This window comes from Engraulis encrasicolus, chromosome 11 (assembly GCF_034702125.1).
Source record: "Engraulis encrasicolus isolate BLACKSEA-1 chromosome 11, IST_EnEncr_1.0, whole genome shotgun sequence".
Classification (NCBI taxonomy): Eukaryota; Metazoa; Chordata; class Actinopteri; order Clupeiformes; family Engraulidae; genus Engraulis; species Engraulis encrasicolus.
Window position 1 is genome coordinate 30,224,736 of NC_085867.1, and position 14,088 is coordinate 30,238,823.

Sequence of the window (14,088 nt, forward strand, 5' to 3'; positions counted from 1 at the left end):
GGCGTCCGCATTTCAGCTGCGCTCTAGTACGCGCTCCAGTATGGGTCCAAAACCCAACACGCCAACATCACCTACTGCACCCAGCGTACAGGGCTTCCCCAAGCGCCAACCGGTACCGAGGTTAGCCACACCTGGCTAACAGCCAACATAGGCCCAATTCGAAACAGGGAAGGCAGCTGTCCTTCCAGTGAGCTAACTGGACATCGAGTCATGAAGTGTGGATCGAAACGAAAAATTGCTTTATTTCCTCTCTCGGCAGTTGACTGCATTTGTGGGCGTAACGAGGATATTTCGAGGATACATCAGATGCTGACTTCGCTGCCTTGGTACCCAACATGCTGTGCGCCACCTCCCTCTCAACCGGAAACCTGAAAAACAAACATGGCTACTACCCAAGCTACTACCTTATCATACTCTTTATTCTGACACTTATGTATGTAGATATTGAAAATCGAATGCATAAATCAACATTGTAGTATCTAAATATGCTGTCGCTAGATCTATTTATAGCCTACTTTACGATTCCGCCGTCTGACGATCATTCGCCGTTCAAATAGCATGCGTAAGCTAAGCGCTAACATGATGAACGTAACTCCCGCCATAGAATCGCCGTAACATCAAATGCGCAAGGCGGCGCACTCGTTAGTGCCGTTCATAACGGCTGCCTCATCAGCTAACTTCACCTATCTGATCAGTGACATGTTTATGTAGGAGGAGAGTCATCGAGTCACTGCCTCCTGTTTCGAATTGGGCCATAGTAGGCAATTTATACTAACCGGAAGGGCTCCGCCCTCGCCCACACGGGCAGCTGTTTTCAATTACCACATGCACACTAACAGGGGACCTAGTCCAACCTATTACATGTAGATAACCTAGTTTCCCCTTTGCCCTTTTTGGCTTTTTGTGGAGCTGTGTAACCTGTGTGGGATGCAGCCCGATAGCAGTCTGCATTCATGTTGTTTTTCGCCTTTGTCAAGGCCCATCCCGTTCCTTTCTTTAAATGTTGTGTCTGGTTAATAACAATGAAACTTGTCTTCTTCAATTTTTTATTGTGTTTTCCGCAACCTTCAGCAAAAATGTCTATCAGCAACAAGTCCATCACTTCAGCATGATATCTATAAAGTATAAAGAACAAACAATCTTTAAAGAACAAACAAAACATACAACTGATTTTTCACATTTCTCTGAGCAGAAAACTTAGATTTAAGCAATACAAGAGGAGAACGGAGAACGATCGAAAGACAGAACAGGAGAAAGATAAAAACTCAATCATTTGACTCAAGGAGAGGTGTACAATAAACTTATGGGGACAAAGTTGGGGACAAAGGGGACAGGTGTCCTGGGCCCAGGGAGAGGGGGGGCAGAAGTGGGACCTCATTACATTGTATTGGGTTGGGCTGCCCCTTTCAGATGACTTTGGGTGAATCCCATTACACCCCTTAGCCCTACGCGAACCCCTTTGCCTCCGTTTTGCGCGTCCACGTGTAGGGGTAGTGGCATACCTATTCACGTTCAGACAGATGGGTAGGGGTAGGAAAAAGGGCTTTCCACCCCTCCGCGCGGAGATTTTCCAACACCAGACTCCGCAACGGAGGGCTACGACAGGTTTCCCTGAATGCATTGCGAATTCATTTAAAAATTGGCGGCAAGCCGCGGCACCCACAACAGCACACAAGTTTCAGTATTTTCGCCGCAATTGACGGTTTTAAAGTAGTAATAATTATTCCATTGTACTTAGTTTAACATTGTCCTAATGTGTGATGGCCCTTTTCTCTGTGAAACGCACATGAAAACAGTCGCTATTAACGTCCTAATGCATGGAATTAGTGACAGCTGTCAGTGACATTCCATGATTGTTGAAGGGGTATCCCAATTCGTAGCGGTTGCGTTTCAAGCCCTGCACCTTACAGCTTCGTTGGAAAGCACGAGGGGCATGGGGAAGGCGCCGGGGTAGGGGTAGAGATTAGTAATGGGAAAGGCCCATTGTCCCAGGCCCAGACAAAGCTGTCAGCCGCCTGTATATCTGTATTTTGTGAAGGATGACATGTATTATACTAATTGGCAGTATAGGAGGGGCCCCAGCACCGACCCTTGGGGCACTCCTGTGGAGGGGCTATGACTTGAGGACAGCTGTCCTTGCCATGACATGTTGAACCAGCGCCCAAAAATGTATGATTTTGAATGTATGACTTATGTAGGTAACCAGTAGTAGACTGTGCCCATGATGCCTATATGTTTTAGAGTATAGTAAGAAGTACATGTCATGGTATAAACATAATACTAAACAGAGAGTTTGTGGTTGGCTCCACTACTCCACGTTCAATATGGTCAGTATCTATGTGTACAGTATGTGGATGGTAAGACGAACTCCCAAGTTGAGGTTGACCCCAAAGACAGGTACAGAAACAACAAGCTAAGCAGATACAAGGATACAAAGATATGCAGGCGTTGACATTGTTTTACCAGTACATTTTCAACTCTTCCACTCAGTACTTACTCTAAGGATTGCAGTTTGCACCTCTGAATATCAGAGAGAGAACCTCAATATCTGAGTCCAACAGATTATTGCCATTTAGATCCAAGTGCATCAGTCTTGATCCTGATCTGAGGGATAAAGCCAGAGAGGAACAGCTTTTCTCTGTCAGCTTACAGTAACTCAGCCTGAGGAAATACAATGATACATGAAGTATAAATACACACAACACAACACAACACAACACAACACAACACCACTATCACATCACATCACATCACACACACACACACACACACACACACACACACACACACACACACACACACACACACACACACACACACACACACACACACACACACACACACACAGTAGATGAGGCTGCTGTTCTCACCGTAGTGTCTCTAGTTGACAGAGTGAATTTCTTAACGCAGAACTTAGAAGTGTCACTCCTGTGTCCAGCAAATTGTTGAAACTCAGGTCCAGGTGTCTGAGACTTGAACCTGAGTTGAGGGCTGTAGCTAGTGAAGAACAGCTTTTCTCTGTCAGCTCACAGTTGCGCAATCTGGAGAAAAATCATCATCCATCTCAACATACTTACACTTTTCCAAAGGACACTGATTAGTAGTCAGGTCATATTACAGGTAGCTGTTTGTTTTCAGTATAAGGTGCAGGCCCACACAGAAGGACAGAAAGACAGCACACACACAGACAGACAGACAGACAGACACACACACACACACACACACACACACACACACACACACACACACACACACACACACACACACACACACACACACACACACACACACACACACACACACACACACACACACACACACACACACACACACACACACACAGCTGAGCAGCTATACTCACTGTAGTGTCTCCAGTTGACATAGTGGATTTGTTAATGCACAATGAAGAAGTGCCACTCCTGTGTCCAGCAGATGATTGCCACTCAAGTCAAGCTGTCTGAGACTTGAGCCTGAGTTGAGGGCTGAAGCCAGAGAGGAACAGCTTTTACTTGTCAGGCCACAGTTGCGCAATCTGAGGAATGATACACGTCATGATACACAACACTGTTACAACATGCACACACTCACACACTTATTTACTTTAATTATAATTGATTAATTGTTGACTTACTGAGCTGATCTGGAGGCCTTGACTACAGGCATCAACCTCAGCAGACATTCCTCTGATCTTCCATATTTAGTCAGCTCAAACATATCCAGTTGCTCTTCCGAGGTCAGCAGCACAAACACCACGGCTGACCACTGTACAGGGGAGAGTTTGGCTCCCTCTAGACCCCCTGAACCCAGGTAGCGTTGGATTTCCCCTACCAAGGACTGGTCATTCAGCTCCTGGAGACAGTGAAACAGAGTCATGCATTTCTCTGAGGAGGGATTCTTCCCGATCTTCCTCTTGATGTACTGGATAGTTTCATCTGTGCTCCATTGTGATTGGATATTTGTCTGTGGCAGCAGGGCTCTCAATAGATTCTGATTGCTCTCAAGTGAGAGGCCCAGAAGAAAGCGGAGGAAAAGATCCAGATGTCCATTTTTGCTCTGCAAGGCCAGATCAACTGCAGTCTTGTGCAGCTCATACAAGGATGGGTTGGCTGGTTTCATGACATTTTTCATCTGGATGATGAGCTGGAAGTGGACATATAATGCAGCAAGGTGCTCCTGAATGCTGAGATGCACAAAGCAGAACACTTTACTCTGGTACAATCCAGCCTCCTCTCTGAAGATCAGGGTACACACTCCTGAGTACACCGATGCCTCTGTGACGTCAATGCCACACTCTTTCAGGTCCTTCTCATAGAAGATGAGATTGCCATTCTGCAGCTGCTGAAATGCAAGTCTCCCCAGTTTGAAAATCATCCCTTTGTCTGTTTCATTTCTGTGTGTGTACTTCCTTTTTTCGTGTGTCTGAATGAGCAGGAAGTGTGTGTACATTTGAGTCAGAGTCTTCGGGATCTCTCCTTTTTCTATTTCTGCCAATATTCTCTGTAGTACAGTGGCTGCAATCCAGCAGAAGATAGGAATGTGGCACATGATGTATAGGCTCCTGGATGACTTTAGGTGTGTGATGATTCTTTTAGCCAGGTTCTCATCACTGACTCTCTTCCTGAAGTACTCCTCCTTCCCGGGGTCATTGAAGCCTCTTACCTCTGTCACCTGGTCCAACCACTGGGAAGGGATCTGACTGGCTGCAGCTGGTCTGGAGGTGATCCAGAGGAGAGCAGAGGGCAGGAGATTCCCCTCAATAAGGTTTGTCAGCAAAGTGGACATTGTGGCTGCCTCTGTTATATCATAACACTTTGGGTTGGAACAGAAATGGAGAGGAATACGACACTCATCCAGACCATCTAAGATGAACAGCACTTTGCAGTTGCCATCAGTGAAAAAACTGAAATCTTTGAGGTCACAAAAGAACTTGGTAATCAGATCCACTACACTGACCTTTTCCTCCTGAATTAGATTAAGCTCACGGAAAGGAAGAGGAAATATGAAGTGAACATCCTGATTCGCTTTTTCTTCAGCCCAGTCCAGAATTAATTTCTGCACAGATACTGTTTTCCCAATGCCAGCCACTCCATTTGTGAGCACGGTTCTAATGTCCCTTTCTTGTCCAGGTAGAGGTTTAAAGATGTCATTGCATTTGATTGGTTTTTCAAACGTAGCTGATCTCTTGGATGCTGCCTCAATATGTCTGACCTCATGTTCACTATTGACCTCTCCACTGCCCCCCTCTGTGATGTAGACCTCTGTGTAGATCTCATTGAGGAGAGTGCGTTTTTTCTGCTTTGTGATTCCCTCAGTGAAAAACTGAAATGTTTCCTTTAGAAGGATTTTATGATTTTGCATCTGTTTGCATCTGTTTGCAACACAAACAATATACAGTTAATTTAATTAACTGAATTCAGCTTAACATTCACATCTACTCCCAGTTTAAGTGTTTAACAATAACGATGTCACATTCTATCTTTCTCTCACCCTCTTTCACTCACACAACCGCACACTTGCATGCACGCAGTCACGCACAGATCCAGCCAGCAAGTTACAAATGTATTTAAAATGCAGATGGTATACAGTAAAATATTTACAGTAGTGTTTTATTGTCAGCTTCTAGAACCAATAATAATTGAGACAACCCAACAGGGCTCCAGGATGTGATTGCAGGCTATAGGACCACTGGACGCCAACTTACCTCTGTTGTGCAGAACACCCCTCTTTGTTTCCTCTGTCTTCCACCTCTTCTGTGCCATTATCCATTTCCTTGTGTTGACCATTGGATCTCTGCTGTGCAACACTGCCGGAGTGTACCAAATCATTTTTAACCTCTTTCTCTCTCTCTCTCTCTCTCTCTCTCTCCCTCTCTCTCTCTCTCTCTCTCTCTCTCTCTCTCTCTCTCTCTCTCTCTCTCTCTCTCTCTCTCTCTCTCTCTCTCTCTCTCTCTCTCTCTCTCTCTCTCTCTCTCTCTCTCTCTCACACACACACACACCATTGTAATACAATCATTGAAAATAATAAACTTTGCCCAGACCTCACCTTAGACCTATGTTTGTTTTTCTTTATAACAACTTACCAGTACAAATTACCAGTACAATATAATTGGCCAAGTTGGGACTTTGGGAATTTGTACCCAACAAATCACCCCTTTTCTGTTTTTTTTTTCTATTATTGGGGCCTTTTGTGCCCCTTATATGACCACATTTCAGATGCACACACACTCACACTACCCCTCCACACACACACACACACACACACACACACACACACACACACACACACACACACACACACACACACACACACACACACACACACACACACACACACACACACACACACACACACACACACACACACACACACACACACACACACACACACACACACACACACATTGAGGTAGAATAGGCATTTGAATGGGTGGCATACATTTTGGTTTCTGAGTTTTACTTCTGATTCATATGGAATACTGACTTAAACACTTTATCATGCAAAATCTCATTAATTGGTTGATTTGATGTTGAACTTACTTCTGATCAGAGGAGTCTTCTGTTCCAAACTTTATTGGTCGAATAAGGGACTGGTCACTCTTCATGGACACACAGCTGGTTGCAGGGGAGTCTGGCCTCTTCACAGGAAGAGGGCTGGAGGAAAATATGCTGTACATAAACTCTGGTTTACCTTTTACACTTAAGAAATATACCAGCATACACACACACAACCAGGACTGGTCTGGGACCACAAACCGACACAGGCATTTTTGGCCAGACCAGCCCATCACCCTCACTCCATATTACAATTATAATAGCATACACAGATGGCCCGGCCCATTTAAATCGTGGGCTGGTCTCTAAGGGAAAGCCTGAAACAAAAAAGAACAAAAGCATCGGCTCCTGACGACTTTCGGACAGCCGTGAAAATGCCCTGTATGATTACCAGTCAGCAATACACACAACACCCACACCTCACCTATTTGCAGTATCAACCTGTGCTTGTGCTTCTGGGTTTATGTGTGGTTCCCTGGAAAGACTCATGTTGGAGAAAGGAGCAGGTCTTACTCTAGAGAGCAGAGAAGAACATCCCTCAATCAGCTCACAGAGAGAACATCCAACATGTCAGGTTGCTTCAGCTCAGTAAAGGAAGTATACTGTTTGGAAGAGTGGAATATAATGCCTGCATAGTTATGGGATTTCCCCCAAAACAGATCTTATCTACAGCAAACTTGTTGAACAGGTCCAGTTGCTAACGATAACAATGGAAATACAGTACCTACAGTATGTGAAATGAATGTGAAACACATTTTGTGCTATTTTATAGCATTTAAGAACAAACATCTTGACCTCTGTTTAGAGGGCAAAAAAGCAAAAAGAGAGCAATGAGTTTATTTGCCTCTGTTCTGTTTCCACAGCATTTCCCATATCCATTCAATAATTATCAGCTTTTACTGAATCTTTGATTTAATAGTGATTAGCCACAACACCCATACATCATCGACATCATGATGAACCGATATACAGATATTTCATATTAATAACGTACACAACAACAATATGTACACAAACACACAGGTACACATCCTGCAAAGACAAACAGAACAACAATGCATGGTAATTCAGTTCAATTAACAATTTCAAGTTGAGACATTTGTAATAAATAAATAAATAAATAAAATAAAATCATTTAAAAAACCTTCAAGCCGCAGTCAGCATGCTACTTACCACACTGGAGGCACTTTTCTGTGTGTGGGAACTGAGGCATAGGGGTTAGTGACGTTTCAGCAGTAACACACGTCAGGGCTAGCCTTGCGCACCATCCTATGTACTTCCGCCAAGAGACTTGGCTCTGCACCACGAATAAATACGAAATGAAGTGGTAGTATTATGGGATGGTCAGGACCAGGCTACGTCAGGGCGGGGCAACCGTATGGATTTTTTTTAGTGGACTATCTAAGAAGAAGCATATTAATTGCGGCATAACAACTGCCAATTATTAATTAGTTTCTGGGCATTAAATGCCGTTACTCCACCTGACGTCTGAGCCCAAAAAAGTCATTCACCCATAGACATCAACGCGGCATCTTACTTTCACTTCTGTGTTGTTTTGACCAAGAGTGTTTAGGGCACTCCACCTCAGCTATACACACTTCACCCCACTACCATCTGCCCTCAACTACAGGTGTATAAGCGCCCAAACCAGCTGACTTAGGAACAGCTTCTTTCCTCAATCTATCAGGCTGTTGAACTCCAAGGAAGGAATCCACTCTTTCACTCATCATTCATTATCTCCCCTTTTCTCCAACTCCTTTTCAAATGAGCTTTAAAACCTTTTATATACAATTTTTCCTAACTTTTACAAACTTTTTACTGTTTTTTTAAACCCTTTTTTTGTACACACATGTACACATCACAGTAAAATATCTTGCATCTTGTATCTTGTATGGGTGTGTATACAGAATACTGAAGTGTTTTCTGCTTCAAGATAACGCTTCAAGATTATGTCAGTGTTTCAAAGGCACTTTGGAATTTGTGTTGCCACCATCTACGAGCTATATTTTCCCCCCCAAGCTTTCTGGCTTTTTTCCACAAGCCACAATACAGTATTATGGATTTTATCCAGATATGGATTTTAGCTATGTGGTTTAAATTATTCACAATCAAACCTTAAATGAATGCTTTCACAAAATATGTGCTACATATTTTGTCAAATAAATAAAAATGATAATGTTCAAAAACAGCATTTCTCTTTCTAATTGAACAGAAAACAATAATGAAATGAGTTATGACAGCATGTTTGGCAAAGAGGACAGCACAACAACATCAGTTATATACTCAAATGTGGAATAACACAATCCAACAGACTTTAAAACCCTACAGAGACTTGTGGATATTTTAGCAGTATGATATGGGAATGCAAGGGTTGTTATTATTAGCATGATTCTTTCACGTGTGACTTGTGCAAGTATTACTGAAAATGGTCAAAATACCATACATTGTCGGTAATACATTGTTTGTTTCTATTACACCTGTACACCTGTAGATGGCCTAGTTACCCTTTGTTCTTTTCTGCTCTTGTTATGTGAGGTGTGACCTGTGTGTAGGCCCGTAGTAGGGGAGGGAATGGGGATGTGTCATAGCAAGCCTATATTGAACCATGTACAACAATTGACCAAGTAGAGATTTCATTTTTCCCCCTACATACTCATTTTTTATTCTCTAAGCCCGGGCCGGATGAACCACTCTGGTGGGCTGGATACCACTTAAACCATTAAAATATGTCATACCACTAAAATGTGTCTTTTTTCAATGTGTGGGAGTGGGGGCTGGTAACGGATATCGCTATGGGTGATGTTCGGCCATGAGGAGGACCTCAGCTGCTGACCTCCTGTCTTTACACTCAGAGCTGCTGGTTAGGATGCTAAAAACATTCACATCAACCACACACTTCAAAGGACTTCAGTCAATACTTTCACCTTTGTTTCTACACATGGCCTTTATGTAGATGACTGATTTGCTTTTTGTAAAACAGAAATGAAAATCCAAGACAAGACAAACAGGATTTTTTTTTAAAGATATTTTTTGGGATGTTTATGGGTTTTTTTTAGAAAAGACCTCTGGCTGGAATCAAACGCTGGTCACAGGTGTCATGGTACAACCATTGAGCGACCATGCCCCCATGCCCGAAATATACTAATGTGTAATAAAATAATTTGAGTGAGATCATTTGAGTGAGACACTCGAGTTTTCTGTTCACACAAAATTCAATTCCTCTAAATCTTAAAAAGCATAAGAACCATACATTAGGTGGTTTTCAGAGATGGTAAGATTATGAAAAACGAAAGCCATTAAACAGAGGCTTGTATTTTTAAACTTGCTAGAAGTAGGCCCTGGCCTGGATATATGATAAACACATAAATAATAAAACCAAATAAAATAAATAAAAGTCATCTACATATGGCATCTACGTATGGGAGTCGGTGAATCTGGTTCTCTAGCATGCCTTTGTTTATCTTATTGTAACGGTCATGGGTACATGACAGCAATTTCAAATGTCGGCCTATACATGACTTTGTACTCAGGGCTAAACTACAAGTCGTGTGAGTGTGAGGACTACAATGTTTACTACAATGTTGTTGTGGATAAATATTGTGCTTGTAGGTACTGAGAACTAAACCAGGTTTGTAAGGGTCTGGTTTTGTGAAAAGAAACAAAATTAAATGTATTTCAATGTAGGTCTGTAGAATAGTTATCAGTGCTAAAGCATTCCGTTTGAGAGGTCGACAGATGCTTCCTGTCTCCTTTTACACTCAGTGCTGTTGGTTATGATGCTAAAAACAGAGACATCAACCACAAACTTCATGGACTAAATTTGGTACGTTCACCTTTGCAGATCACTTCTTTATTAGGAATGCAGAAACAAACATCAAAGACATCAAAACATTTCCCCATAATGTAATAAGTGAAATAATTTAAGTGCCAGTTGCTTACACAGTAAAATATGTAGGCCTAAGAATGTGAGCACTCAAACTTTCTTCACATCGCTGGCCTCGTAAAGTTATCGTATTACAAGGTTCCGTATTACAAGGCGCGCGCACGCACACACACACACACACACACACACACACACACACACACACACACACACACACACACACACACACACACACACACACACACACACACACACACACACACACACAACACTGCGACAAAGAATCATACGGTCTGTATCCACAAGTCACAAGTCATTCACTTGACATAAAAGGATGGCCAAAACATCAAATCTGTGCCATTCACGACAGCCTCTTTTCTGAGGTTAAAAACATGCAGCCAAATTTTGTGCTAGCCAATCATGTAGCCCCTCTCCTTGAGTAAATGTAAGTGACCCCTTGGCGGAAATCCGTTTGTACCTCAGTTACAGCGATGAACATCATGCGCATGATATGTTTGCTGTGTAAGTCTGTAATTTCAACATTGAAATAGACATTTATAGCTGTATTTTTTTCAATAAGTAAAACTTTTTCCTAACTTGTTAGCAATAACATGTTGGTTTATTATATTGTAAAATATGTCTTTTAACTATGTGAAGCATCTAATCTAAAAATCTATGCATGTTGCATGATGCATGTTGAAACATTTGCAGGTGTGCTTTTCCTCTTTTTGGAGAAGACCTCTGGTGCTGATGTGGAGTTGAGGGTCCGACTAGGAGACGACATCATCCTGGAATGTGACTTTGAAGAGGCAAACGTGTGGAATATTGAATGGCACAGGAACTCATCTGAAGTGAACCAGTCACCCCTCAAGGTGGAGAGTCTCTGGACCCCTCCTCGCTACAAAATGTTACACTCTGTTGAAGTCGCCAAATCCAAAAACATTTTCCTGATGATTCAGAACATCACTGAGGATGATCTGGGTCTTTATTACTGCCTGCAAGTGGGTACAGGTCAACAGAGCAAACCCCTAAGTCTGTTACTACAGGGTAAGTAAAGATATTTGATATTATTTGTAGCCTGTTTGCGCAGATGGGCCCATTCACCTGTTGTTGGAACGACTCAACTAAATCTTAACGTTATTGCTATGACATTACAGAGAGCCTTAAGCAACAGATTATACTGTTGATGTAATGATAGTAATGTTATGGCATAGGCTCTGTGCCAAGGGGCTAAGGATCAATCAACATTTGCGTTGATCTTGTCTTTGACTACATGAATTTACTTTATGTGTTCTCTCTCTCTCTCTCTCTCTCTCTCTCTCTCTCTCTCTCTCTCTCTCCGTGTGTGCGTGCGTGCTTGCGTGTGTGTGTGTGCGTGTGTTCTCACTTCTAACCTCAGAGCCACCATCCAGTCCTCCTCCATCTTGTCCTCCTCATCCTGATCCTGGTGACTGTTGGATGCTGCTGGTCATTCTGTGTCCTGTCTGTTCATTTCTCTCTGCTGTCATCTCCTCCATCTGCGTGTTCTGTCTATGTCACAGTAAAGGTACGATTAGTCCATATAAAGTATACTTATGCATCCCTTTTAATTATTGCCAGCATTTATGTTACAATGATTGTGGATTTGTTATTGCTGTATTGATGTCTAGAGTCAAACAAAAGGGAAATTCGGACACAAGGAACTGCAGACTCCAAGAAACACCAAAGGCAACAGGTATTCATTCCTTACTGTAAGAATGTATCAGGCTACTTCTGTTGAGGTTCACATTGGGAACTTATCTGTGGCTGTATTTGCTTTCTCTTAAGGATGAAGATGTGTGCTATGCATCACTCGACATACCGAGTATTGGAGAAAACCCAAGACCAAAGAGAAAGATAGAACAGAACAATGAGTGTAGTACCTACTCAGACATACGAACTACTGGTATGTAATGTGAAGGATGCAAAGATAAGATTGAGCAGCATTGATACTGTATATAGGCTATTTACAGAAATTGCCGTGTAGAAGTCAAACCTTTCTGTAACTTTTGAATCTGAAAACCTGTGTTTCAACTTCTTGTAAAAACTCATAGCTGTGACGCACACACTGACAGTAACGCACACACAACAAGGTCCATTTGACATTTTTGGCAGCTTGTTTTTTTTCCATTGATAATCGTATTAGACTTAATTAAACTGTGAAGCTGCGTTTAAAAAAAATAAAATTCAAACATCAACATTCACTTTCTCTATGATTGGTTCATATGTTTCAACGTTACTGGTGTGTGTGTGTGTGTGTGTGTGTGTGTGTGTGTGTGTGTGTGTGTGTGTGTGTGTGTGTGTGTGTGTGTGTGTGTGTGTGTGTGTGTGTGTGTGTGTGTGTGTGTGTGTGTGTGTGTGTGTAGTGGTTTATCTGCTGCGTGCATCAGCCACCGACCTGCAAAGGCTGCATCTTGCAAAGCAGCATATTGGGGCTGCAGACAACTCTCGACATAAGCACCTCAGCTGTGTGTGTGCTTGTTATTTAAAAACCATCCTCATTTCTCTATAAAACCTTTGCCAAATACTATTTTACACACATCATATGATTTTATTATTTTGTATTATGTATGGTTAACAATAATATATCAGTTTAGTTTAGAAACTTTTTATTGTGACAGTCCACCTGGGAAACTCCCATTGTCATTGTGACACAGCACTTTTATTGCTCTTGTTTGGCTCTTGTTGCCGGACTGGAGGTAGATGTGCAGCCACACACTATATTGGCATTAAGAATTTCCCCCATTCATTTCTATGGACGCTTTCCGAAGAGTTTCAGTCTCCTCTGTATAAAGAGTCTCTGACAGCACATGGTGCTCACTGCACACAACAAAATTCCATTTATGCATCACCTGTGCAAGCGGGCAGCCCCAAAACCCCCCTTGAGGGAGCAGTGCGGCGGGACGGAACCATGCTCAGGGAAAATGGTGACCCATTTTCAGAACACTTGGTGAGTTTATCAGCAGATGTCTGATGGAGGGCTACCACACGGCTTCCATCGAACAGTAGCCTTGCTCTCCCTCATCATCAATTTATTCTCATGCCAGTTCTCCATCTTCTTCTGCTAGAGGAACATTGGTGGTGGTTTTCCCCTGCTTTCTTTGACTAGACTTTTCAAACATATGTTATCACACAAGCCATTCAAAACAAGTCTATGGAGTTGAACGAAAATCTGGTGCTTGAAGTAGGCCTACTTCTGGTGCTCAATAGCATTGTTGCTTCGGGACCCTTCTTTCTTCAATGTGTTTGCCACAACCTCTGTCCTTCACCTGAGCATGAGTGAGGGCTTGAGGGTTGAGAGCTGGGGAGGAGGGGGGTCTGGGGCGGTAGTCGCCACCCACCACGAGGCCGGAGACTGTTGCTGACTTCCTGTCTTTACACTCAGAGCTGTTTTCTTCATGATGCTAAAACAGTGACATCAACCACACACTTCAAAGGCTTCAGTTGGTATATCACCTTTGTACTGTCACTTCTTTATTTGGAATGTAGAAAAGAACACCAACTACATAAATCCCCCACCACACCAAATATAATGAATGAAAAGAATAATGTGGACATGTCTTGAATAACAAAACACGGCTGGCTTAGTGAATATATGTATTGAATGGATCCTGGACACACACACACACACACACA

The 14,088-nt window shown here is 42.6% G+C and overlaps 1 protein-coding gene across 1 annotated transcript; it reads right to left on the bottom strand.

The window, feature by feature from the left end:
- Positions 1-1,053: 1,053 nt before the first annotated feature.
- On the bottom strand, positions 1,054-5,935 carry LOC134458221 (protein NLRC3-like). Its single transcript, XM_063210413.1, has 6 exons — positions 5,702-5,935; positions 3,632-5,368; positions 3,362-3,532; positions 2,871-3,041; positions 2,498-2,661; positions 1,054-1,115 (listed from the first exon to the last, which is right to left on the bottom strand). Exons 1-5 carry the CDS (start codon positions 5,764-5,766, stop codon positions 2,499-2,501), a joined length of 2,307 nt encoding a protein of 768 aa, XP_063066483.1. The 5' UTR covers positions 5,767-5,935; the 3' UTR covers positions 1,054-1,115; position 2,498.
- Positions 5,936-14,088: the final 8,153 nt, after the last annotated feature.